Consider the following 25,975-nt stretch of genomic DNA (forward strand, 5'->3'; position numbering starts at 1 on the left):
TGGGGTAACTCCATTGAGTTTGACTTATTGACTTTGTCGTGGTGTGAATAAGGCACCAGGATTTGGCCCTAGACTTTTAAGAATGGACGGAGATCTCATTTTATGTTTGCTCCTGATTAGCGAGGACTCGCACAGACAACACTTCTTAACACACAAGAAGAAATCTTTGCAAGAGGGCGGCCTTTGTTTTCCCCATAACAACAACAAACAACAACAACAACAACAACAACAAGACTATTAAACTACTTTCTGTCCTGTGCAGTAACGGTGGCCACATTTCAGGGAAACAGAGGCATTTCTTTGCTTTGCGTTTCTGCTCTTGGTTTAAAGTCAATGATAAGCCGCCAACAGGTTGGGCGTTGTTGGTCACAACTTTGGGCAAATTTTCGATATTCATTAGAACTACGAATTTACATTATGCGCGTAAATTCTACAGGTCACAATGATACCAGGGAATTTTGACCTCTGTCTGTGTCTGCAAGATAATAAATGTAACACACAGCCCTATATTAATGTATACTGGTTGCATCCAAATTCCCCAGTAACTTTACCAAACGGAAATTAGTATCTGAAAATCTTGCTCCTTCTCAATTATTGGCAAACTTTGTGACTCTTTGAGTCTATAATTATCGGTTGTATGATCATGGTATGTAATCTATATATGCTAGGGGTTTTGTAAATTTTATTTAAAAAGTGTTCCTGTATCAGAACCTTTGAAACTAGAGATTGTATAGCACACACAGATGGATAGATGAGAGAGAGAGAGAGAGAGAGAGGAAAATCTATATATCTTAACAATTATAATGGAAATTGGTAGATAATTAAAAAAACTATTGTCTACTAAACCAACACTTTTTTAAAGCTTGGGGAAGGTATCTGAAGGAAATATAAGCTCAACATGTGATTTAAATATACTGCTTTTCAAATACAATTCCGTGTTGCTAAACTTCATAAGTGATTCTGTGTTTTCTTGATCTTTCTTCTTCTTCTTCTTCTTCAAATCTACCTCTTAACATGCGATTCTTCTGTAAAATCGTCCTGGCTGTCTCCGTCTCGCAGAAGAATGCCACAAGGCGTGCAGAAAAGAGGGAATCATTTTTCAGGAAATTTCTTCTCCTTTAGCTTTAGAGCAAAACCCCCTGGAAAACAATCGTATTTAAATAAATCTGACCTCTCCAGTTCCCTAAGAATGTAATAATAATAATAATAATAATAATAATAAATCTAGCTTCCTCAAAAACCTCCCTTCCGAATGGCCTCTTTGCAACCAGGGTTATCTAGGAACGCCCTAAGACCCCAATGGCCATGCGATGCAGGGAAAGGCGAGAACACCCCAGTGCACCTCAGTTGGTCGCTGTGTATGTGCCTGGTGTTCAGCTGTCGAAAGCGATCTATTTTGAAACAAATAATTCCCAGTTCCCGCCCAGGAAAATTGCATCGAGTTTCCCCATGTCACTCAGCTGTTGAAATCACACCTTTCAGGTCTTTTATCTTTAAAACCTCTTCCTCGCAAAGGTTATTGTTTTAACTTTACCAGAGGGCTACGGAGTATTGGGACAGTCTAAAGAGAGATGTGAAAGCGTCGTTGATGCCACACACATGGACATGGAGGTGTGTGTGTTCAGCCCCAGAAACTGATCCATGGCTGCCTCAAAGTCAGGGGCGCTGGAACAATTTGTACAATGGGGGAGCTGAGAGCCATTGAACCAAACTGTAAAGCCTGTATATAATGGAAACCACTTCCAGCCAGGAGGTGCTACAGCACCCCTCCTTCCAGCACTTATGCCCAAAGTTTTCATTTCTGCCCACAAGTCTTTGGGATGGTGCATCCACCGCAAAAGTTAATTTAAAATTAGTCTAACTACGTCCAGCCATTCTACCTAGTTTGAAAACAGCTCCAGGTCAGCCATTTCTCTCTTTTTTCCCCTGTGACCATCAAAATAAAATAAATAAATAAGTAACTAAATCCGTTACTGAATTTGAAGTGTCTATTACATTTTCCTCCTCATTTATTCGATGAGGAAGATCCAATTATTATGTTGTCCGGCCTTCTATTTTTCTAATTTCTATTTTGTTGATATATTTTCCATGTTTCATTTATTATTTACGTCATACAATGCTTAGCGTTATGTTTATCTGTCTTTCTAATCATTCAAAATAATTTCTTGCTGAGATACATTAGCGGAAACATGAGTTTTTTCTTGGTAAATCGAGCTATTCTTAGTATTGCTAGGAACTCCCTCCCCAGATGGTTTTACAGATGTATACTGTTATTTATTTATGTGGCCTTTACCTGATTTTCTCTGGCAGGATACAATTCTACACTAGCAAAAGAACATGGAAAATCCAAATGTCAAAATACAAGGTAGTCTCAATGGCAGCAAATATTTACAACTAGGGCAAAATGGCGCAGTCAGTTTAACACCGCTTTCACAGCCCGATTGTCATCAAAATCACGTAAAAAGAGACACCATTCTCAGGGGAAACGGGTCTAATACACGAAGCCGTTATTTTCGAAAGGGAAACCACCAGCAGCAGCAGCAGCAACAAAGACAACAGCACTGCATTTGAAGGCGTCCTGCAAATAAATAGTCCCTCATCGTTAAGTCCCAGGTTTTAAGGCCCTTTCAAATACTATGTTTGGTGCTTTAGTGGCTAGAAGTCACTAAAAACTCTGGGTGCGGAGGGGATTCGCTAAGCGTTGGAGTTGTTACCTCGCTGCATTTATAGCTAGATTTTTTCCTGCACGTCTCCATTCTTTATAGAGTTAATTCTCCTCCAGGGTTCCAGGACCCACCAGGCCAAATTCCTAGCTCTCAAGCCTGAGTCTCCCTCCCCTCCTCATTGGGTTGCAGCTTTTGGGTTTCTCTCCTTCCCTTCCTCCTATTGGTCAGGGACTTTTTTTTTTTGACAGGCGCAAGCAGCCTGCCTAACTCTTTGGAAAAAAAAATTCCCAGAAGTTTGTATCAATCAGAGGGAGGCAGAAGGGAAAGGAGAGGGGGAAAAAAAGATGAAATCCAGCCTGCAGTCCCTCTGAGCAAGTGCTGAGGACCTGGGCTGCCCACTCTCGCCCGACCCTGCCACATGTAGAGCCTACAGAGGACTCAGGGCTCTTCTGGAGGCGCAGCTGGGGAGGGGCTGGTGGGGAGAGAGGCGACCGGCTTTGCCTCTGCTCCCCAAGCTCTGCCTTGCGGGCCCCTGGTTGCTCCTCCGGCGCGGCTCCGGGCTGGGGGCTAAGATGAGTGAGCGGAGAAGATCTGCAGTAGCCCTCAGCTCCCGGGCTCACGCTTTCTCGGTAGAAGCCTTGATTGGGACAAATAAAAAGCGGAAACTGCGAGACTGGGAGGACAAGGGGTTGGATTTGTCCATGGAGAGCCTCAGCCCCAATGGCCAGCTAGGGGAGAACGAAGACCCGACCCAGTGCCTGGACCTCAACCCCGGTTAGTGACCCGCCTTTTCTATCCCCATCCCGCTTCCCTCCCGTTAGCCACAGAGCCACTCGCAGCCGCGGGCCCCTTCGCCGGGCGGCAGAGCCTTGCACCGCCCCGTCTCCTGCAGGCTGGTTCGCGTAGCGGGGAGCCGGGGGGGGGGGGAATGGCTCCCACCCGGCCGACACTCACTTTCTCTGGCCCTGACAGCCCCCAGGCGGGGCCCGGCTCCGCTGCTCCCCCCAGCTCTCGCGCTGCGGGGACACACGCCTTTCCTCGCTTTGCAGGGCGCGGGGCGATTTCCTGCGCCGCTAAGCAACTGGTGCCCCTGCTGAGCGGGCGGGTCACGGTGTACTGGCGTGTGTGTGTGTGGGGGGGTTAATCCTGCGGGGCGAGTGGGTTCCCCCCGGGTCCGCACTCCCAAGCACGCTCCGCGATCCGCCTCGCCTGTAAACCCTCCTCCCCCGGCTTTTGCAGCCACTTTGCTCCCGCCAGCGCGCGACGAAAACAAAAGCGCCCAGCCCGAGGCGCCCCAGCTGTTGGCAGGAGGCGAAAGCTCCGGCCGGGCTGACTGAGCGGGGATTGCGAGCAACGCCCGTGCCGGAGCTGGCCAGGGAAAGCAGCACAGAGACGCAGGGGCAAATGCCCTGTGCAGCAAAGCAGCGAGCGCCGCCCTGAGCCTCACCAGAGGTCTGGGGCCCGATCCTGGCCCCGGGGAGGCCAACGGGCAAAGTGCCATTGAGTGAGTGTGGAGGCGGCAGGATCGGGCCCCGGAGGGATCTGGCGCTGGTGCCTCGCTAGCGCTGTAGGGACTGGCCCGCAGCAGCCCCTGGCTCAGGCCGACAGCCCCGGGCCATAGGGGCCCGTCCCCCTTTGCGCGGGCCTCGCCGTTACTTTCCGTGGGGAGCTCTGCTCCTCTCCCGGCCAGGCGGCCCGTTGCAATGATCTCCCCGCTTGCGCCCTGGGTCTGGCCCTCCTCGATTCCAGCCTTCCTGGTGGAAAGGGAAAGGGAACGAAAGGAAATACGTTAAAATACGGCGTAATTTTAAAAATATATTAATTACACTAATAGATTCAATACTGTCTACGTGCATTCAGTGACAGATACTGCGTAATATACGGAAAACAACCCCCGGGGTTCACAACACAAAAAGTACAAGACAAGCCGGTTGGCCCCAGCTCGGATTCCTGCTGGGGATTGTCTGAAAGAACAGGCTGGATTCGCTTACTCAGTTTTCACTTGTTTAAAAAATTAAAATCTTGACTTAATTAAGAGATTTCTCGGAGTAAAAAAATTAAATTATTGTCCCGTGGTGATTTTACTCATGCCTAATTTCCATTTTAAAAAGCAAATGTGCCCAATAGAAGTCCCTGTCTGTAATGTACTCGGGGAATACAGAAGTACAGATCAATGCCACGGCTAGAGCTACGGGGGAAAAGAATAGACACTGGCTGAAAACTATTCCTTTTCACCAAATGAACAACCGTCCTGCTAGGTTAGTTGCCTTCGGCTTTTTGCGGCTACACAATCTTTTAAAATACGATTACAGCAATTATTATTACGATTATGATGATTAGGGGCGAAAGGGAATTCTATATAATTTCCAAATCACTTTTTGTGTCTGGGGGAAAGTTTTCTGTTCATCGCTGAAAAAATCACTGTCTCCCGTACTCACTTGAACCCACGATACTTTGGGACGCAAATACTTATTTTTTGTACAATTTTAAATGATTACATAAAGATCGCTTTCCTCAAATCCCGCATAAAAATCGGACAGAAAGGTACTGGTCAAAATTTAACAATTGTAAAAAAGGATTTAAAAAAAAGGAAGGTGGGAAAATACTGAAAATTCTAGAGACCCTTTCTCCGCTCCCTCCAGCTCTCAAGGAACTGTTATTTTTATTATTAATAAAAGTAATCTGAATTGCAATAACATCAATTTCTTCTTCCTATGAAACTCAAAGAGACTTGCCTAAAATTTTATGGTTAGGGAATTCCCTGTGAAGAAAATGCTCCCTAGCAATGAGAAAAAGTGGAGACACGAATAATAATAATAATAATAATAAATACATAAATAAATAAAAAGTAAATCAAGTTTACAAATTATTCCTCAGGAAAATCAATCAATCAATCAATCAATCAATCAATCAATCAAATCCCTTCTCCAGTAATCTGGCAGATCTGCGTGTTATCTCGTTTTTCGTTATATTAATTTCCAATTAATACCCTTTATTGGAGGCTACACACAAAACATAAGACTATTTAACTTGTCCATTTCTGCATGAATTTGGAATAGAGACACCCCAAAGAGCCAGAATGGAAAGCGGGTAAATACGGCTGCTAACGTCTGAAATATTGGAAAGCAAAGTGATTTCATAAAGCCCAGCAAATCAAGACCAGATGTTAAAATCATTTTTAGGGTGATAGTATAAATATTAAAAAATCTGAGAGTGCAATTTGCACAATCACTTCATTAAATCCATTCAGTCCAAATCTACTGTAGTTTTCCTTTGCTGCTGGGTGAAAATAGATTAGCTGTTATAGATAGAAATAGCTCTATCTCTATCTATCTACATATACGTGTATAGCATATACCATGCCTATTGACAAAAAAATTACCAATTAAATGCAAACTTTGAAGCTAAATCTTAATAAATCTCAAAAGGTGCATTAGAAGTGAAATAAAAAAGATAATGCCACAAACTCAAAGTCTTGCACCAAATAGTACAGCAAATAGTCAACAATGTTGTACGTTGACAATGGATTTATTATTATTACTTCCCATAAATTCCATATTTTCAAGCCAATTTTTGTTAAAAGTTTTCCGTTATCTACCAGGGTTTAATTTTATTTTTATTAAATTGAAATTAAGGAAACGAAATTGGATCTCGGGAGGTTTTAAAATCACGATAATTAGGTCGAGCATACAATATTATAAATAATAAATACGTAATCAATATTTAATAATCAATAATTACTAGTACTTCATGCTAATATAGTGCGGTGTCTGTCTGTATAGACTAATATTTAATGGAACCCGGGCGCAGCTGGGACTCATTTGATACTTCAATTCCATATTTTAATCTTTGTTATCAGGGCGACCGGGTTTGGGTTTAATCGGGGCTAGCTGAGGTGTTAACGCCTCTTCCCGGGGATGTGCCCGAGCGAGGTGGATGGCTGTATGTTGTCAGGATTGCTTGTGAATTTCGTGTTCTGGGACCCCTACCCCCTTCCCTAAAGAAACGAAGCTAATGCGGGTGTTGCTGCCTGACGCTGCGTCTCATTTTCATTCTTGTTTGGAAGCGCCTTTTTTGCGACTCTCTCGGTGAATCTTACAAAAGCCATTCCGCGAAAAACCACGTGCACCGGGGAGCCAAACCTTTTCACATTCACACATCTCCCTTTCGGTTAAACAAACCACCGAGTATTGGGACTTCCCGGCCATGCCCAAGGCCTCGCGTTAGAGTGTATTCAACAGTAATGAGACCTGAGATCCCAAGCTGGACACAACCCCACCTTCTCCTGAAGGGAAGGGCAATGTCTGCTGCCCGGATGTGCTCTGTGAAGGGGAAGAATGATTTGGATAAATCTTCTAGGTTTATAAAGATCTCTCCAGTAGATGCAAGTTATTAATGCCTCAGCAATGAATCTTGTCGTCAGAGTTAATGTGCTGTTTTATGAGACTCAGTTTACACAAGTCTGAAGCTGGATTCGAATCACAAAGTTATGGAAAGGCATTCTGGATTAACACCCCCCCCCCGCCGCGGGTGAACTGGGTTGTTCTGAAATAGGCACACGGCATGGCAGGAGTTGTTTGGAGACTTTCTGAGTGAGTGTGTGTGGCACACACACACAGAGATCCGGCGGCCAATGCCGGTTTCCCTGAGCGAGGAGTAGAGGATGGAGCCCTGCATGAATGTGTGCGCACTGGGTGAGGAGCCAGGGGCTGGTTTATTCTGTAATTCCGTGATCAGCACAGAGTCCTAGAAAGGAAAAAAACGCCCCACAACTGTCAATAAATCCTTTAAAATGCGCCCTTGCTCCACTCAGTGGCCATAGCAGTTACACCCCCCGCAGGCACGGAGCGAACCCCAATTCCGCTCTTCTGCGCAGCGCCCGGAGCCCAGGCCTTAGGCACATAACGGGGGGATGGCTCAGGATCGCCGCTGCGGTTTATCCCCACCACTCCGCATAGCTCCGGCGGCTGGCTGGGCCGAGCAGGTCGGCTGAGGGGGGGAGCCCGGAGCAGCAGGCCGGCCGCTGGGTCTCAGAACTGGCCTTGGCCCCGGGGCAGCAGGCGGGCGGGGGTGCGGTACTGCCCTGGGCTTGCATTGCCCGAGCCGCTGGGTGCGGGTGCAGGGCCGGCTGCGTGCGGCTGGGCCAGGGCGAAGGCCAGCCCGGGGCTACCCCGGAGCGCAGAGGACTGGCGCGGGGAGCTGAGCGCTAATGGAGGACGCAGCCTGCCCACGCCTGGCAGGGGGCAGGCGCTGAACTCGCCTCTGTGCCGGGCTGCGGCACAGGCAGCGCCTTGGCTGAAAGGGCTCCTCTGTCTGCGCCGCCGCACGGCTCCGGCGGGGGCTTGGCCTGGGGGCGGCGGAGCGGGCTGGACGGGTTAACACGTCGGTGCTGGCTGCGCTCCCGGGGCCGGGCGCTGGGCTGGGTGGAGAGGGAAACCCTGCCGGGAGCAGAGCAGCTGCAGGCGGCCAGAGGGACGCTCAACACCCGGCTCCGCGAGCCTCCCGAGCCTCCTCCTCTCTTGCTGCCCGGCCCTGCTCTCACTGCGGCCCCCAGCACCCGCCCCTGCCTAGCCAAGGGCTTGCGGTGGCTCCAGAGCTGAGCTCGCGGCCGAGGGGATCCCCGTGACTCTGGTCCCTAGCGCTGCAGATTAACTGCCGTAGGGGCCGGGCCTTGATTTGCCCCGAATGACCTCGTCTAGGTCACTCCCCTCCCACTGGCTTATTGTGCAATCGCTAAGGGCACTTGGCACCGCGCTGCTGCCTCTCGCCTGCGCATCTCAACGCGCGCCGCAAGCATTCACGAGTCGGAGCTTTCCACGCCTCTGGGAAGTGGGGAAATAGTATCCGCATTTCAGAGATGGGGAAAACTTGCTGTTGGGTTAAATCAAACACTGAAATGCTCAGTCCAGTAACGGTTTTAGACAATCAATTAACACACATCCCTGGTATCTCTGGGTTTCCAGGTATTTGTAGGCTAAACATGATCAGCGCTAAAGTCTTGCGTGTCTTAATCACTGTATCTTTCAATCCTTTATGTATAATTTATTCATCGTCATTTACAGCTGTATCTTTCAGCAGGGACGGAGTGACATTAGCAGGCTGTGGGGAGAGTTTAGTGAGCTCATCTGCTCTTCAGAAATTTGTGATTGACGTTTTTGTGGGTACGTTCGAAATCTGGAATTCCCTTTGAAGCACAGTTTTTCGGTCAGTTGCCCACGTTGTACTTTTAGAGATACACACAGGCCCATTATCTGTATTAGAGAGAGCCAGCGAGAACACAGTGATGTGGTAAGCCCGTTTTTATTCTTCGAATTTAAGATAGCCTTACTACAAGCAGAGAAGCCACCAGTGAAATATGCACATTTCCCTAAGCAAATGCCTGTAACACCTTGATACTACACAGTCCCCCAGGATATTGTTTATGCCACATATTTTACAGAAGAAAACATTTGAGAAACGTTGGAGAGTTTTACATTTTGTCAAATTCGGTCCGCATTTCATATCCTTCTTCCTGTCAAGCCATGCACCCTAGTTACTGTAGGGCTTTGGAGGGAGAGAAAATAATACATTTTAGAAAGATCTAAAAAAGCTCCACCACACTGTCCTAATTTTATGGTGTGATGACTTGTGTCCTACCAAGATTAGGAACAACAGCATTACACCCTTGGCAAGGGGGGAATTCCCAGCTCCTTTCCAATGGTATAAAGCTCTTATGCCTGGACCTAAGTGTTCATGAGCTATTCATCTTAAACGTGCTCCTGGACTGAATACTGACCATCTTGCACTTCAGCATCATGTAATTTTGTGGGGGAAATTCCAGACGTTGAGGAAAGGAGAAAGCAGGGATGTCTAAAATAACTACAACAAACAGCGGCTGTCTAAATCTGCTCAGAGGTTTAGAACTGGCAAGTAATCCTGGCCAAGAGGGATTAGTGGGCAGAAAGCAGGTACGAGAGTCAAAGGGCTGGTAATTCCTGCAACAATAAATACAGTTTACCACATGCTTCCACAATTGATCATAGAGATATAATCACCACTTATTTGTTATTTTAATGTATATACGTCATTACATTCATTCCTATTCATGTATATGAATCTATGTATAATATAATATACTCAAGACATGTATACTTGTACATAGGTTAGAAATAATAATATAAGAACAGCCATACTGGATCAGACCAAAGGTCCATCTAGCCCAGTATCATGTCTTCCTACAGTGGCCAATGCCAGATACATCAGAGGGAATGAACAGACCAGGGCAATTATCAAGTGATCCATCCGTTGTGGTCCAGTCCCACCACCTGGCAGTCAGATGCTTAGGGACACTCAAAGCATGGGGTTGCATCCCTGATCATCTTGGCTAATAACCATTGATGGATGTAGCCTCCATTGGCCTAAGCTGCAAAATATGGTTCCAGCTCTGATTGTTTAGAGTTGAGTTTTGGTTACGACCTATCTGATAGAGTGTGGTGAGGCAACCCAGGCAGAGGAAAAGGAGTTGGGAAACTTAAGTTCCATTCTTAATTCTGCCACTCACTTGGTGTGGAACATTATACAGGTCAAGTCGCCATTCTGTGCTTCAGCTTGCCCATCTGTAAAATCGGGTGTATGAAATATACCCACCTTTGTGATCTGCAGATCCCAAATGCTGTATTAGAATTAAGTGTTAGATAGAAAGCTCTAAATGTGTAATTGAGCAGAAGTGGCTGAGACTGTGATAGTCTGTACTGTATTTGATAATTTGAGGAAATAATGAAAATGTAACCTCCAAGACATGTATGCACCCCCTGCGCTTTGCCCACAGAGTGGATGCTATTGCTGTCAGACGGTGACATTATAGAGAAAAGAAGATGGAGCTGTCTAGATGGGAACCAGGAGTACAGTGTGGGAGCTCAGACTAGGTTTGTGTTGCTCAAGTTCATCCAAAAAGAGCGAGCAAGTGAGAAGGGTTTATCCCTACAGTAATCTCTATCTTATTGAATTGGTGGGCTCTGCTGTCATGCCTGTTAAACTCTTCCTGCAAGGAGGTGAATTGTTCACACTGAACTAAGACTGCAGGTAATGGAATAATATGAAAATACCTAGGAATTGTTTCCAAGGCAGCAGAGTCTTAGAAAGGAAACAGCATGTCAAACAATGTCTTGCTTTCTTTTTACTTATTTTGAATATCCAAAACTATCCAAATTATTCCATCTGCAGGAAGTGGGAAAAGGTGGGAATGGAAAGGACATTCACGTCTGTGACGAGATCTCAGGGAAAATCGAAAGAGCTTCTATTACAGGCACAAGTCAAGTAACTTCCTACTAACCATCCATCATGTCTCCCTCCTCCCAGTTCAGGCTGAGCTCTTATATCAAATATCAGCGTAACTAGTCTCCCTCAGGCAGAGGTGTCCTGGTCTATCTATATCTGTCTTTACAGAAAACTGATGTTTTTTTCAGATGGAAAAGTAAGAGAGAGATCGAGAGACCCTGGCTCAGTGCAGGGGATGGATTAGATGACTTCTTGAGGTTCCTTCAAGCCCTACGTTTCTATGATTCTACAATTCTAAGTCTGGTACCTCCAGAAAAGAACATTTCTATTGCTGTAGGGCCTGATCCTGCAAACCCCTCTTCACATGAGTAAGAATTACTCACACAAGTCAAGTATTCCTATTGAAGTCAATGGATTTCTTGCATGAAACAAGGTTTGCAGTCTTGGGCCCTCAAGGACCAACATGTTTTTTAAATCGCTCTCTCTCTGAGCCCTGGTCTATATTATAAAATGTGCTGGTGTAACTAAACCCATTAAAATCAATGTAATTACACCAGGGCAAACCACTAATGTACATGTACTGAAACTGGTTCAAAAAGCACTTCAACCAATTTATGCTTTAAGCTAAATCAGCTTAAGTGCAGTGTAAACCAGTTTAAGTGCATCTATAGCAGGAGTTTATGCTCGTGTAACTAAATCAATTTTTTAGTTACATTGGTGGGAGTTTTCTACTATAAGAACGGCCTATCGGGTCAGATCAAAGGTCCATCTAGCCCAGTATTCTGCCTTCCGACAGTGGCCAGTGCCAGGTGCCCCAGAGGGAATGAACAGAACAGGTAATCATCAAGTGATCCATCCTCTGTCGCTCATTCCCAGCTTCTGGCAAACAGAGGTTAGGGACACCATCCCTGCCCATTCTGGCTAATAGCCATTGATGGACTTATCCTCTGTTAACTTATCTATTCTTTTTTGAATAAGCGATAGTCTTGGCCTTCACAACATCCTCTGGCAAGGACTTCCACAGGTTGACTGTGTGTTGTGTGAAAAAATACTTTCTTTAAGTATTAGTATACTATAAAAAAGGCTTCCTAGATTATCATAGTTTCCCAGAAGGGCTGGGTTTCTCAGTATCTAGCGATGAAAGTTTATTAATTTGTGACCAAATATTAGTGCTCAAACATCTTGTGCAAACACTTTTAATGATATTGTACAGTTTGTAGCAGGGGAGAGGGAGGCATTTAATATTAAATAGTAGATGCAGAGGTGAAATGATGAGAATTTGCTGGTCAGGGTGCATGGTGTTCGCAGCTTTCATTTAATCTTTTTAGTTGAACCACATTAGCCTTTTAAATGAACAAATGAACGAACAAACACTTCCACCTTTGCTAAAAATGGTACATCTCTACTGGCAGCAGCAACAATGGGAATCATAGTGTAAACAGGACTCCAGGCAGCCTTGTCTTTTAAAGTATCTCGTCATCTAACTCTGCTTAGAGCTGGTCTACACAACACAATGTTAAAAATATTGGCATTCTCCCGTACCATATCTACATGAGGGCTTCCACAACTGCTATCACTAATAGTGATGCACTGCAAGTTGTTAGCAGCACTGGGATATTTTTCAGAAAAAAATGCCAATGTAGACAAGGCCTTTTAGCCTCAGTTTCAACCTCTGTAAAATACAGATAACAATATTAACCTAATTGATTGGTAAAGCACTTTGAGATCCTTGGGTAGAAAATACTTCTTCTTCTTCTGGTAATGTTTGTAAGGCCCTATAGTGACAATGGCTAGAGAAATGCAAAGTGTTATTATTGTAAAATTAAACTGAAATGTTAATGGAAGCCAGTAAAGATATTTTAAAACTGTAACATGATCAGAAAACCTATGTCCAGTTAAAGCTATATCAGCAGCATTCATACCAAATACAATATTTTAAGTGTGTAGATTGGCAGACTAGAAAATGATGAGTTACAAAATCATTCGGAGCAGTGACAAAAGCATTAGAAAAATTAATATCTCCATGTGTCATTTGCTAAGTAGCCCTATTGATCTGACAATATTGTGAAGATGGTGTGAAGAAGACCCAGTGACAGATGCAAAGTAGTTGTCCAAAGATTGCTTCAGAGACAATGTAAGATCGAAAATGTTGATATTTGTAAATGTAAATTATGATTGTAATGTAGGCCAGAGTGAGGCCAGCAAATACTTTAGGCCAGCTACTACCAGTTTGTCTTCCTAAGATTTACTTTCATGTTGACATCTATTCTGTCTCTGTTTCCCCACCACACTGACAATGGCCCTACCTTCCATGATGGGAACATACGAAACACCTAGAGCATTGTCAAATAGACATCCCCAGTGACATCCCCAGCAGGCAGGAAGCTGCTGGGCATAGCTTGGAAAGAAGGTACTGCCAACCAGCCTTAAAATAAGGGATTTACGTTTTCTGAAAAGTAGCTTACAAACTGGTTAGGTACTGATACAAGTTATATTAATAATCAGCACATTTCTGTGGATGTGGTCCCAATATTGAGGCCTTGGTGCTCAGTGAATTAGTGCACCAGCACCTCACCTTTACCTTTGGAAAGCTGCAGTCAACTCTAGACTAGGTCACAAGGGAACATAAATTTGGTGGTCTCTCATCAAAAACTCTAATAAACGGTTGCACACATTGGAAAACCTCCACATAATTTGTATAACAGAGCTGCTGAAGATGTCCCAGGATTGTAATAGGGATGCGGATCAGGACTGAGGGTGTTTCGGCAGAGCGATTTGTGGAAGTTTGCATAGCAAATTGCATACACTATACCTGCCTCAAGGCCATACTGTTAGACCCGAGCATTGTTATGATTTTCAGTTAATCAATACTTTATTTTAAGAAAAGAAAACTAATGTTAGAGAGTGGCTGGATAATTATCTCACAAGTGCAGCATCACACGTTCCATCGGCAGGGAAGAATCACAGTTCCAAACTCAGGGTTACATTTTGTAAACCCCTTTGTGGTCTCACAAACCTAAACCTCATACTTAATAATCTTTATAATACAATATTACCAGACTGTCTGTTGAACTGATCTGGACTGCCACACACCAACCCAAAGCTCATGATCTGGAGATGTCAGAGTGCTCTGGTTTCTCCAATCAGTCTCGCACCACCAATAATCCCCGTGGACTTCGCATTGGGAAGTGTATTTACCTTGTGCAACTCTCTCGGGCTGTAGATAGCCATGTCCAGCGTGGGGTTCAGGAAGGAGAGGTCTGTCCATTCCCTCATTCCATTTGCTTCTTTCAGGAGAATTAGACTGAAGGTGATTTTCTCACAGTTATTAGGAATCAGCGTGGCGCGTTGATGAGCCTCAATCCCATTAATAAATCCTTGTATAAGATTGAAGATGTTATTTGTTTAAATATCCAGGTGTTCTGGCTTGTTTATGACCTTTACAAATCACATTGTGTGTAACTTGGCTCCCAGATCTTCCCAGTGCTGTCCTGCTATCCCTACATCTTAGTCTGTGCTTCTGAAATCATTCGGATGGGCATTACATTTCACCTGGTTTTATTCTGCCATTAGCACTCCTGTGCATCTGGGTGAGAAAAGTACAGGAAATAAAATGAATAGGATCTACTCATGTTCTCACAGCAGCTAACAGCAACACTCCCACTGGTTTCTGTGGGAGCAAGGTCTAGCCCATACATTATACCAAATGCTGCCTAAGCTTAAATAAACCTCCATGAGATAATTGAGATGGGTGACCATAAATCTTTAGGCAACATTTCCTCTTGCAAATGTAGCAATTGCTTCTGAAATTACTCTTTTTATGTGTTTCCCAGACACACACAGGGCTGTGATACTTTGATCTAATTCTGACTGTTGGGTTTAATGTGCGAGTGGCTGAGTGGTGCGGGTGACCTGTGATATACAGGTGGTCAGGCTGGATGATCTGGTGGTCCCTTTTGGCCTTAAACTTTGACTGAATGAAGTAACAAAGTGCCTATTCTTTATCATGTTGTGGCATATGATAAACCTAAAGTTATGCTGAAGCCTTGTTTACCTGCTAGCTACTGTATTAGGGACCGATCCTGTAAGGCGCTGAGCACCCACCACTCATAGTGGCTTTATGGTGCGACCTTTTATATCTGAAAATTAGGCCAGAAAGACTCAGAGGTGCTGATCATCCAAAATTCCCACTGAAATCATCATGACCTCTTCCTTGGGCAGTTACCCGGGGTCTCAACTACTCCAGTCAGGCATTCACCACCAGCCACTGCCCTCCCCATCTGTGGAGTCACCAGGTGTTCCTGATTTGTGTACTGGCATCTCTCTCTGATGTGCTGAGATGCTGGATCAATCACAGAGAAAGCCAGAGGAAAGCTAGAGGGTTAGATCCACAAACGGACTTAGGTGCCTCATTGCCACTTAATGCAACTGAGATGCACTTTATGCCACTCAGATCCTCAAAGCCACCTCTCCGCCACTGCCTACCTCGGCCTAACAATGTAGGCCTCTAAATTGCGATGGTGCCTAAGGCTGCCTCTACACTACACACCACTTTGTGTGGTATGGAAGGGCTGCGTAGTTACACGCCATGCTGGAAAATGCACTGTGTCCCCAGTGCTGTGTGTAGCTACACGTGTCAGTGAAAAGCTCTGGCAGGACAGGAGGGAGCATTTCCCCACTGTATCCCCTCTGCCAGAGCCTTTCCCTGATGCCCGACTCTTTCCCTGCAGCGGGGAAAGGCTCTAGCAGCAGGGAAGCAGCAGGGTGATCTCTAAAAATATTAAAAATAGTATTAAAATATGTACTAAAAATAGCAATGCAGATGGGAAAGCCTGGCTTGGGCTAGTAGAGAGCCATGTAAGGTATATGCTCGGGTTCATACCCACAGCCTTCAGGTGTGTCTGTACTCACCTCACCGTCTACACTGCTACTTAAACCAGCGCTGGGGACTGCCTGGGTACATATTCTACATGTCGCCGGAGGAAGTTTCCATTGGTGGGCATGTGCACCACTGACTTGAGTCCTGATGCTGCTGAGTTGCTTGGTGCCCTGGCTCACACCTAAGCCCTGGTGGGATTCCCTCACCTGCATGGTCCAATCTGGCAGGTGTGTCCCAAGCGTGCTTAGCCCCCACAAAAGATGGTTGGGGGTGATTAGCTCACAACGTTTTGGGGCTTGTGCATGTATGCATGCATAAATATCCACAGAATACTCAACAGGCCAGAGTAGGGCACTCCCCTTGGATATGGGAGAACTGGGTTCAAGACCCTACACCAAAAATTATTTCTACACAGTGGAACAGCTTCAATGAGTAATTGAGAGGGGCCAGAAAGACACCTTCCCCCTTGCTAAGAACACCCAATAGCCTGGTAGTCAGCTACCTCTGCTGGGATATGAGAAATCTCAGTTCAAGGTCCTCCAGCCCTTCCCTTTGATGAATGAGGCTTTGGCCCCACCCCTCTCCTTGTCATTTCCTACTGGTTATCTTAGACAGCTTCCTGCTCAATCTGCAATCTTCTGAGGATCCCTTTCTTAAGCACCTAACTCTCCTTATGTATTGTATTTGGGGTGCCTAGGAATCCTAGGCTGAGGATTCCCCTGGCTGGCAGGGTGCCTAAAATGAGGTATTGCAATGCTTACATCTCTTTGTGGCTCTAGGTCTGTGTGACTGCTTTTAGCACATGAAAGGAATCAAGTCCGCCTCTAGTGTAAAGTTACCAGATGGTAATGCTCCTTATGCTTTCTATCTTGTTGTCAGTTTAGGTTTTCTATAACGTGCTCATCATTCTGGCATTCTAGCATGTGACCTCTTTATTGTGTAACTTCTTCACAGCCCTTAACGCAAGGCCACTGGAAGACTGTGCTTTTAAAGTAAGAAGTTGGATCTACCCTTCAAAGCATCATGCTTGAGGTGTGTGGGAATGCCTGGAAACATACAGTCCAGCACATAGTCCTGGCTGCCTAAATGTTTTTATTTCACTCTCAAATTTAAAAAAAATAATCAAAGGATTTATTGTTCTAGGATTTTGGGATTTCCTGTCCAGGCAGCTTGGCGCAAATAAAAAAAGTGTCCATCAAACAACTCAGGTGAAGGCTCTGTTCAGCCCAGGCACATTATCTGCTTTAATGCTGCTAAGTGATACCCACACAAGACTGTAGCACGGCAGGTCTGCTGTGCAAATCGTGCAACTTTCTGGCTGGGTGGCAGGAAGGTTGTGTTGCCCTCTTAGAGACTGTTCAGGCTGACCCTGAAACATTAGCTCTATTTGCTCCTGGATTCAAGAAAACCCTCAGAAGGAGCTGGGATGGTTGTGGAGATTTGTAGTGATTTGTTTCGATATTGAAGAAAATGGTGTTGGTGAATAGACTTAGTGAGGCTATACTTACACGACAGGGCTTCACTTATTTCCTTTATTAAGGAATCTGTGCTGAAGTGCCGGCTCATCAGAGGGGTTCCAGATTTGTTGTCTGATTAGCAGTGAGAAGCTGGGGGGTGGGTTCCAGGAAAATGTGGGGAATTATTCACTTTTTTATAAAAATGAAGACAAGATTAATCAAATTCATACAGGACACAACAGCAAATGATCCAATACTATCATAACCTATTGCAGAGGTCGGCAACCTTTCAGAAGTGGTGTGCCGAGTCTTCATTTATTCACTCTAATTTAAGGTTTCGCGTGCCAGTTATACATTTTAAAGTTTTTAGAAGGTCTCTTTCTATAAGTCTATAATATATAACTAAACTATTGTTGTATGTAAAGTAAATAAGGGTTTTAAAATGGTTAAGTAGCTTCATTTAAAATTAAATTAAAATGCAGAGCCGCCCCGGACCGGTGGCCAGGACCTGGGCAGTGTGAGTGCCACTGAAAATCAGCTCAAGTGCTGCCTTCAGCACGTGTGCCATAGGTTGCCTACCCCTGATCAATCAAATCTACCCCAAAGAAGGCTTTGGGCACTTGTGGTTCCCTTTCTGCTTCCACCATATCAACCCGTCCCTTGAAGAAGAGTCTGGAGATAGCTGCTAGACTGGGGGTCCATTGGGCTCCTGTAGGAGCTGAGCTACCCCCAGGCTGAGAAGCTGCGCTAGGGAACCCTGAGAGCCACAGGAACGATCAATTATTATTATTGTTGTTGTTGTTGCTGTAGTGCCTAACCGCCTCAGTTAGGGTCAAGCTTCCGTTGCACTGGGCAGACAGTTTCTGCTTTAAAGAGGTTGCCATCTAAATAGGTAAAGGGGGGAGGCAAAGGGTGCAACATACAAGTAAAGTGATCAGTGATCAGGTATATTTTTTAATTTTTGTTTTGATTATATATATCTATAATATCATGCCCTGGGTGGAGTGATGGGGAGATCAGGAAGAGAGGAGTTAATAGGAGCACAAAAGTAAGAAACACGACAGAGATGGGGGGTTGATGGGGGAGGGAGAGAAGAGGGACTATAGAGTGAAAGAAAGAGAAGGGGAGGGTTAGGGGCCTGAGCACACCACATCCCCAGACTGTGTGATGCATGAATGGGAATTTGATGTTTTTTCATCCCCTTGGTGGGTTTTTGTACATAGGGACTAGCCTGGCTCTTGAAGGGGATAGGCAGAACCTATTAACTACAGTCCAGTGTCATTTATGCAGGTACTGGACATCAGTTCAATATAGTGTACAAGGCAGATGGGTAAAGTATTGACTAAGAATACTGGCTAGGGCCCGTTAAATTCATCCAAAATGTTATGAACAAGGCTGATTCCTTATCACACTGCCACAGACCACCACGGGGTGGTGGAAAAACCTGGTTCATGAATTCACCCGGATGGGGCCTTTTTATTGGTTATTTATGGGTATTTGGACAACTGCCGGGTATTCCTGACAATGTCTGTGAATTCCCAAATTGTCACAGATTGTAGCATGAGTGATTACAAGGCCCAAAATTGTCCTGGAAAGGGAAGTATTCCGTATTAATTACGCACTCAAGTGTGGGTTGGCCTGCATGGAGTGCAGGGACAGGGGGAGGCACAACCTGTACTGATTATCCACCTTGCAGTAGCAGTGTGAGAGGGAAGCAGGCTGCACACAGCTGCTATGTCTCCACTTCATGCAGTTGATTGTGAGGGGGAAGAATAGACCAGGGACTGACTCCACTCCCTCCCCTTATTGCGCTGACCAGCATAGCTGCTCCAGTGATCCAGGGAATGGCTATCATGGCAGGCAGAGCCCTGGCACAGCTGATTGCCTCCCAGGCTCATGGCAAAGCCACCACTGAACCCTCTTCTCTTGTTTAAAACGTTTCAGTCATCCAGGAAATGGAAACAACAATGTGTGACCATGGTGACCAGTCACACTACAATGGGAATTGCGAGTGGAACTGCAGTCTGAAAATCATTCATCCAGCCTGTATTCTCAAAACTTACAAATAAAGAACTCATTTAGAGGAAACCAGCATCAGTTCATGAACAATTTGTGACCAGAAAAACAACTAAACACATAACAAATCGGGCAGCAGCTGTTCCCTGAGCAAAGTTATTCTATTATTATTATTATTAATAATCATATTAATACAGTGCCAATAATGTAGCAGGCAATATGCAGACAAATAGGGAAACACTGTCCCCAGAGACTTTATGATTAACAGATTATTTGGTTAGATGAACACCAGCTATTTAACACATTTCTGCTGGAAAATAAAAGTGTTTCTTGATTATTTTTTCCCTATGTTACTGTTTGCCTTTAAAAACAAAACAAAACCAAAAAATCCCCAGAATTGTGACTTTTTGACTTTTTTGATACAACAGGGTCAGGCGTTTCTCGTTTTTGTTACCATGTGACAAATAACTAATCTTTCTGCCGAGACATTACTATTTGGGATATTACATATACTTAGACTGCAAGCTCTTCAAGGCAGCGTCTGTCTTTTTGTTTTGTGTGTACGATTCCCAGCACAGTGGGCTCCTAGCCTATGGCACGGGTTCCCGGAAGCTACGGCAACACAAATAAGAAATAATAATATGAAGGTGGAGTTGATCAGATGCCTTCCAACAAGTAGGTTCCCTTTGTTTGACCCTTTGACCTCACTCCCGTCCCTGTTATCTCGTTAGTTGTCCCCCGGAATTATTTGGTTTCCAGGCCCTGTGGATCCTCCCCTCAGGCGGGGGAGGAGGGTCCTTAAGCGGTGGGTGGGCTCTGCTTTTTAAATCGTTTTTAAATCATGACCCTCTATTAATAACATTTACACATCTTTTTCAGCTGGACAGTCTTAGAATTATTACCCCTTCTTTGGCATTTGCTGTGAGCAGGAGAACAGGGTCTTAAAGCAGGAAGTTGTCAAGTTTGTGTGAGTGGGGTCTTAGAGTGGCACCATTTCATGATCAGTAATAAAGGATTGTTGTAGATATTGATCTAACAGAGGACACAGGGACCCAAACACCTTAATACTGTGGAACCTGCTTAGAGAGGAAGGGAAAGAGTGGAAATTACAGTTGCAGTGAAGTAGAATGCAAGTCCCACATTGTTTCAGTTCAGGATTCATCATAGATTAACCCATCATAGATTTTATAGTGAAATTAGTTTATGAAAAAGAAAAGATTCCTGACATAATAGTTCTGCTTATTCTACCTGGCACACTAGGGGAAATTTTAAAAATAAAGTTTTCCCCACATTAAAATGATAGAAAGAAAGGGCTTTTTGTCTTTCTGCATGCCAAGCACTCCTGAGGTAAGAAGGCTTGGTTAACATAGACATATCAAACCTTTCTGTTTCCGGCCCACTTTGCAATGATCAGGATAAAGTTTTAAATCAGATTAAAACACAGCAGAGAGTCACCTTTCAGAATCATCAGATCCAAAATATCTTAGTAAGGAAGATGCAGAAGAGAGAAGACAGAGTTTAATTTTTTTAAGGGAGGAATTTACAAAGATCAGAGCAATACCAGATTATTTTTTCCCTCCAATTAAATTTCAAGTTGTAGTGGCAGAGAAAAGAAAAACTTATTAATTAGAAAGAAGCACGAAACTTTGAAAAACATTTATAATGGCAGTTTCCTTTGCATCTGTACTGCATACTTGGTTAGATATTCATTAGTACTTAAGCACATGCTTAACTTTAAGTATGTGAATAGTCCCATTAACTTCAGTGGGAGCACTCACATACCTAAAATTAAGCACATAGATAAGAACATTGCTGGATTAGGTCAGAGAGCTCAGCAACTTGCAGGAGTGAGCCACTTGCATCACCTGTTTCTAATTTATTTTCCTGTATTTTTTAGATTTATCACTCCTTTAATAACTGGGGATTTTTTACTAGAAGCAACTCTCATTGTTCTTGTTATTTCAGCAGTGATAACTACAGTTTTGGGCAGTGAAAGTTTTAATTGTGTGTGTCTATCTTAATGGTTTTTTATAGTCTTTTTGGTACAATCTATCTGTCTAGCTGATTAAATCTTCACCAGTCTTTTGAAGTTCACAACTTTTAAAAAAAGGTGCTGTTTAGAAATCTTGAAACAGACGGAAATTTTTCCCTGTCTTTAATCAGAGTCACTTTGCATCTTCACCTCTCCCATTTATACAATAGATTTGTTTCTGTGACAGCCAGGGCTTCCCAGAAGACAAGCGTCAGGGTGAAATTTTCTCTCAAAAAGAGTAATTCTATAACTCCCCAGTGTTAAACAGAAGATTAAAAAAAAAAAACAAAAAAAACCCCCAAACCCAACAATACATTGAAAGACACATTGAAAACATTTGCCTAAGATTGTCACTTTGCTAAACTGAAGCAGAGCTGGAGAAATTCCTGAAGCATTTACATCTAATGAGCAAGGCGTGGGCCAAGCAGAATGGAAAGAAGTTTTAATGTTGAATAACTCAGGAGCAACTGCAAAACAGCCATGAGGAGAAGAAAAGCTGGTGCTTTTAGCAAAAGACAATAATAGTCTAGTAAAAGCCAAACCAAGCAATCTGGGGTTGTATCCTACCATTAGTCCAAAAGGGACACTGTCAACATGATTTTTTTTGACACTGCCTACTTTCAGAATCATCCAATTTCTTATATTACGGGCTGATTTAAAAAAAAACTGCCTTAAACATTTTTGATTAGAGCTTTTCTGCTCCTCTGTTCATACTTATCAAGGTGATTTCAGTTAGTCAGTTTCCCCATTTTGATAGCTAAGGTCTCAAACCTGCAAACGCTTAAGCATGTGCTTCACTTTGCAACCATGGGCAATCTCACTGACATCACTCATGGTAGTAAAGGTAACCATACTCAGAATGGTTGCAGGATCAGGGGCAGCTGTACAAGGGAAATTGAAACTGCCTATGCACAAAGTGCTGCCAGTGGCACAAATTAACCATATGGAGAACACAGAGTAAAATATTGTCCTCTCATTCCCCGATCACAGGAATCTTGGATGTTATTAGTAACTACGGCAGATACACAAATTTCAGAGAGACGTATGATTTTTCATGTCAAGTATGTCCTTTTAAACAGAACTGCTCATTGTAATTAAGGGATGATTTGGCTTGATACATATTAGAACTGAGAGGGTGGGGGACAAAATCTGATTCTTTTAAAAAAATTATTTTCTTTTTAATATAAAACTGTTGATCTGTTTGGTTGCTCTCCATTGGACTCTAGTGAGGAAGAAGCCTTGTTTTTATTTCACCTGCCTTATGATGTCTCTTGGTACATTTAGCATTTCTGATTACGGAGCTCAGGACGGTTTCATTCAGAAATATTGATGTTATTATTGCATCCCCATTATGGTGACACCAGATGCCACAATAGAAAATAAAATCAAGCCACAACTCCTCTGAGTTCTTATTCACGTGACTAGTCCTGCTAACGTCACTGGGTAATGGCTTGGCTAAAATGTATATAAGTAGAGACTTATGCTCCTAAGCGACTATGTCACTTTTGAAAATGAGACTTTGGTTTCTAAGTCACTTAGTTGTTTTTGAAAATTTGATCTGCTGCCTAGGCCAAGCTTGAAAGGGTTATGTTGGCGTGTGCTAACTAACGTGTTAAAAGTCCAGCCTAGATAAGGCATACTGCTTTTGGCACATGCTAAACTGGTTGAGTTAAAGCTTAGGGAGCCCCGGCCCTGACATCATACCTTAAATCCTATTGACAAGGCAAGTGACGGTAACACGATCAGGCCCAAAATAATGAAGTCAGAATAATTTTGGGATTGAAAAGGATTTGGTGAAAAGTTTGTTTCCTCTCTAAAATATCTATCTGAGATACAGGCTAAAAAGAAGAGAAGACGTCTGCTGTCCCCCTGCTTTTTGGATTTTGATTGCAGAGAATGTGCAATGGAGACAAGCAATTATTGTTTCCAGCTCCCAGCCCTCGTTTCCCGCACAATCGGGCTGCTCTTTTATTCTGAGCGCCATTTGCACAGCACAGGGGGAGATGTCAGCAGTTTGATCTTTAACACATGTGGGGAAAACAACTGGAGAGTAGCACATTTGGAAGGTTGTAGCAACATTTTACACTCCGAGGTCTCCATGTTGCAGTCCTACCACTCCTCGAACTCTGATTGACTTCAGTGCATTTTGGTAATTGGAAAAATTGTGGTGCAGAGAGGCAAACTCCCCTAGTTTTACACCCAAGTTTTCAAAGGGGCCTCAACCCTTTTTTATGATAGAGGTTCAGTGTGAGCTCACTACAGTGCCTTGGGAAAGTTTCTGCTCCATGCTAGTGAAGGTTATTTTAACACGGCTTTTGTATTTTATATAATTTGCTTTATAATTTAAGGTGGTATTTCCCAAACTTTTGGAAGCTGAGCCCCAGTCCAGGAAAATGAAACCAATCGTCCCTACCCCTGCCGCCCTGGAATGTGTTGTTAAAGGCTTACTCATGTTAATTTATATACCTTCTGTGCCCCCTCACTCCGTTAGTCCTTCCTCTCTCTCCTCCCTCAGGAGGATGCCCTCCATATCTTGGGGAACACTGGTGTAGATCTTTATAATATCGCACTTCCTCTCCTTTCTTACAATATGTGATGAGCAGTGAAATAGTTAATGCGGACATATAACATATCATCAGCATCTGAGTGAGCACCCACCAAAATGATCAGTGCCATTCACAACTCAGAGCTACTGTTTCAGGCTCTCTACAAACTCAGGCAGATGTCTGTGCATTGGTTACCCTTGTGTCAGACTTTGAAGGTTCTCTTTGCAACCATAACTGCTAGAGATTGACTTTTTCTTTAAATGAGAAGTGAAATGTTGAAGAGCAATTGAGAAGTGTATCTATGCTTCCTAGCTACCCTTTATAATCCCCATCCAGGAGTTTATGCTGTACACTTTGGGAAACATTATTTTAAGTGATACAGCACTTCCTAATGGTTAGAGCAGGGGACTTGGATTCAGGAGACCTGAGTTCTGTTTCAGGTTTTGCTACTTACTTGCTGTGTGACATTAAGCAAGTCATTTAGCCCCAGATTTTCAAGGGTTTACTAGTTTTGTGTGACTCAGTGTTTGGGTTCCCAAACTTTACACAAAATTCTTTGTGCCTCAGTTTTCCCACCTGTAAAATGGGAGATAATACAAAATTCACCCCCAGTAGAAAATGTTTTGAGATCCTAAAATAAAAGGAACTATATAAATACAAAGTATTATTATTAATCATAGTTTTTAAAAGTAAAAATATTTTAAGATTAAAACAAATCCATTAAAATAGTGTTAAAATACCTGTGTGGTTTTATTTTTCACTATGATTATTTTGACCAAGATATGCCTCATTGTACATGTAAGTGAGATATTTAACTGTAACAATATCTTCTCTTAAGACCAATTTAAATCCTGTACGAAGGGTTCAATTTCATCCATTGGCCCTTGTGTGGAGCTTCAGGTATTAATTTTACCCAGAGTACAGATAGCTACTTCAGGCTTCCAACATTGCCTAAGCTCCTTCGGCTCACCATATGCTCACCATCTCTGTGTCCCTGACCTAGCTTTGGGGCTTGTACCTATGTCAGTGGAAGTAATAAAATCTGAGGCTAAAATAACAGCAGCAGCAAAGATGTGCCATTAAAATAACAGCACCACCACCACCACTCAGTGGACAAAGAAGCATGAGGTAATATGTATAGGCCTGAGCCTGTGTTCCTTGCATACCCTGGGAGTCTTGCGGGTACAAAGAATGCAGGATCTGGATCTAGTTTGTATATTAATAGATTTCTCCCATTCTCCCTCTTGCAAAGGCCAGGGAACAACAGAAATAAATACAAGAGAACAAAAACGATGACATATACAGGCAATGAATTAAAATGTAAATGGAACCAAAACAATGAATAATATTAATGTTTATTTTTAGCAACTTATTATTAATACGGTTGTGAGGACTTTGAGCCCAGTTCTGCTCTCACTGTAAGCAATGGGCCATTGATGTCAATGGAAGCAGGACTGGGTCCTTGTACTGTATAGTGTCTCAACTCATCTGTGGTGTGATGAATTCATATGATTGCATCCACCAGCACTGCCTCCTGGAACATTTTAGTGCATTTGGTTAATACATCTTCAGAGCCAGCATGATGCTGACGTGACGATGAGACTGAGGTGATTAATGCAGCATAGATGCCTAGATAGGGAAGCAATGATATTTTCCACACATTTTCAGAGCTGAGTTGGGGTTTTTTTGGAGTATTTGATGGGATTTTTGTAAAACCATCAGTTTATGCTCTGAATCCCCCAACCACCCAACATTGTCTGTGCTACAGGAAAAGGTACCTTTGCAAACATAAAGAACATAAAGGCTTTTAAAATTACATGCAGATCTGTCTAACTAGGCTACCTAGATGTGGGGAATTGATTTAAACACAGTAAAAATAAATAAATAAAAAGGCTAAAAGTACAAGACTGAAGGTGACTTTGGACGTGGCTTCAAATTCTTAGTGCAGAGGGCAGCTTTCGCTGCTGTGAGTGTTCGTGTTTAGTCATGTGGGTCTGGTTACCATTTTAAACACTACAGCTTAAGTGTTTGCAGGATGGGACCATTGTCTGTCTACTAAAAGAAAAAATCTCCTAATAATTTGGAGCTTCTGCTTTTGGGGAGTTGGTTACTGTGAGTCAAAG

At 43.6% G+C, this 25,975-nt stretch overlaps 1 protein-coding gene across 2 annotated transcripts in view; it reads left to right on the forward strand.

Moving 5' to 3' along the window:
• The first annotated feature begins 3,238 nt into the window (after positions 1-3,238).
• The window catches only part of TBX15 (T-box transcription factor 15), a 140,326-nt gene continuing 117,589 nt past the window's right edge, over positions 3,239-25,975 (forward strand). Inside the window, exon 1 of one of the 2 annotated variants that reach the window (XM_044983963.1) lies at positions 3,239-3,440. In XM_044983963.1, the coding sequence (XP_044839898.1) occupies positions 3,239-3,440 (202 nt within the window). The remainder of the gene's footprint in view (positions 3,441-25,975) is intronic. The other variant, XM_044983970.1, reaches the window with a different exon arrangement.

This window comes from Mauremys mutica, chromosome 1, assembly GCF_020497125.1.
Source record: "Mauremys mutica isolate MM-2020 ecotype Southern chromosome 1, ASM2049712v1, whole genome shotgun sequence".
Classification (NCBI taxonomy): domain Eukaryota; kingdom Metazoa; phylum Chordata; order Testudines; family Geoemydidae; genus Mauremys; species Mauremys mutica.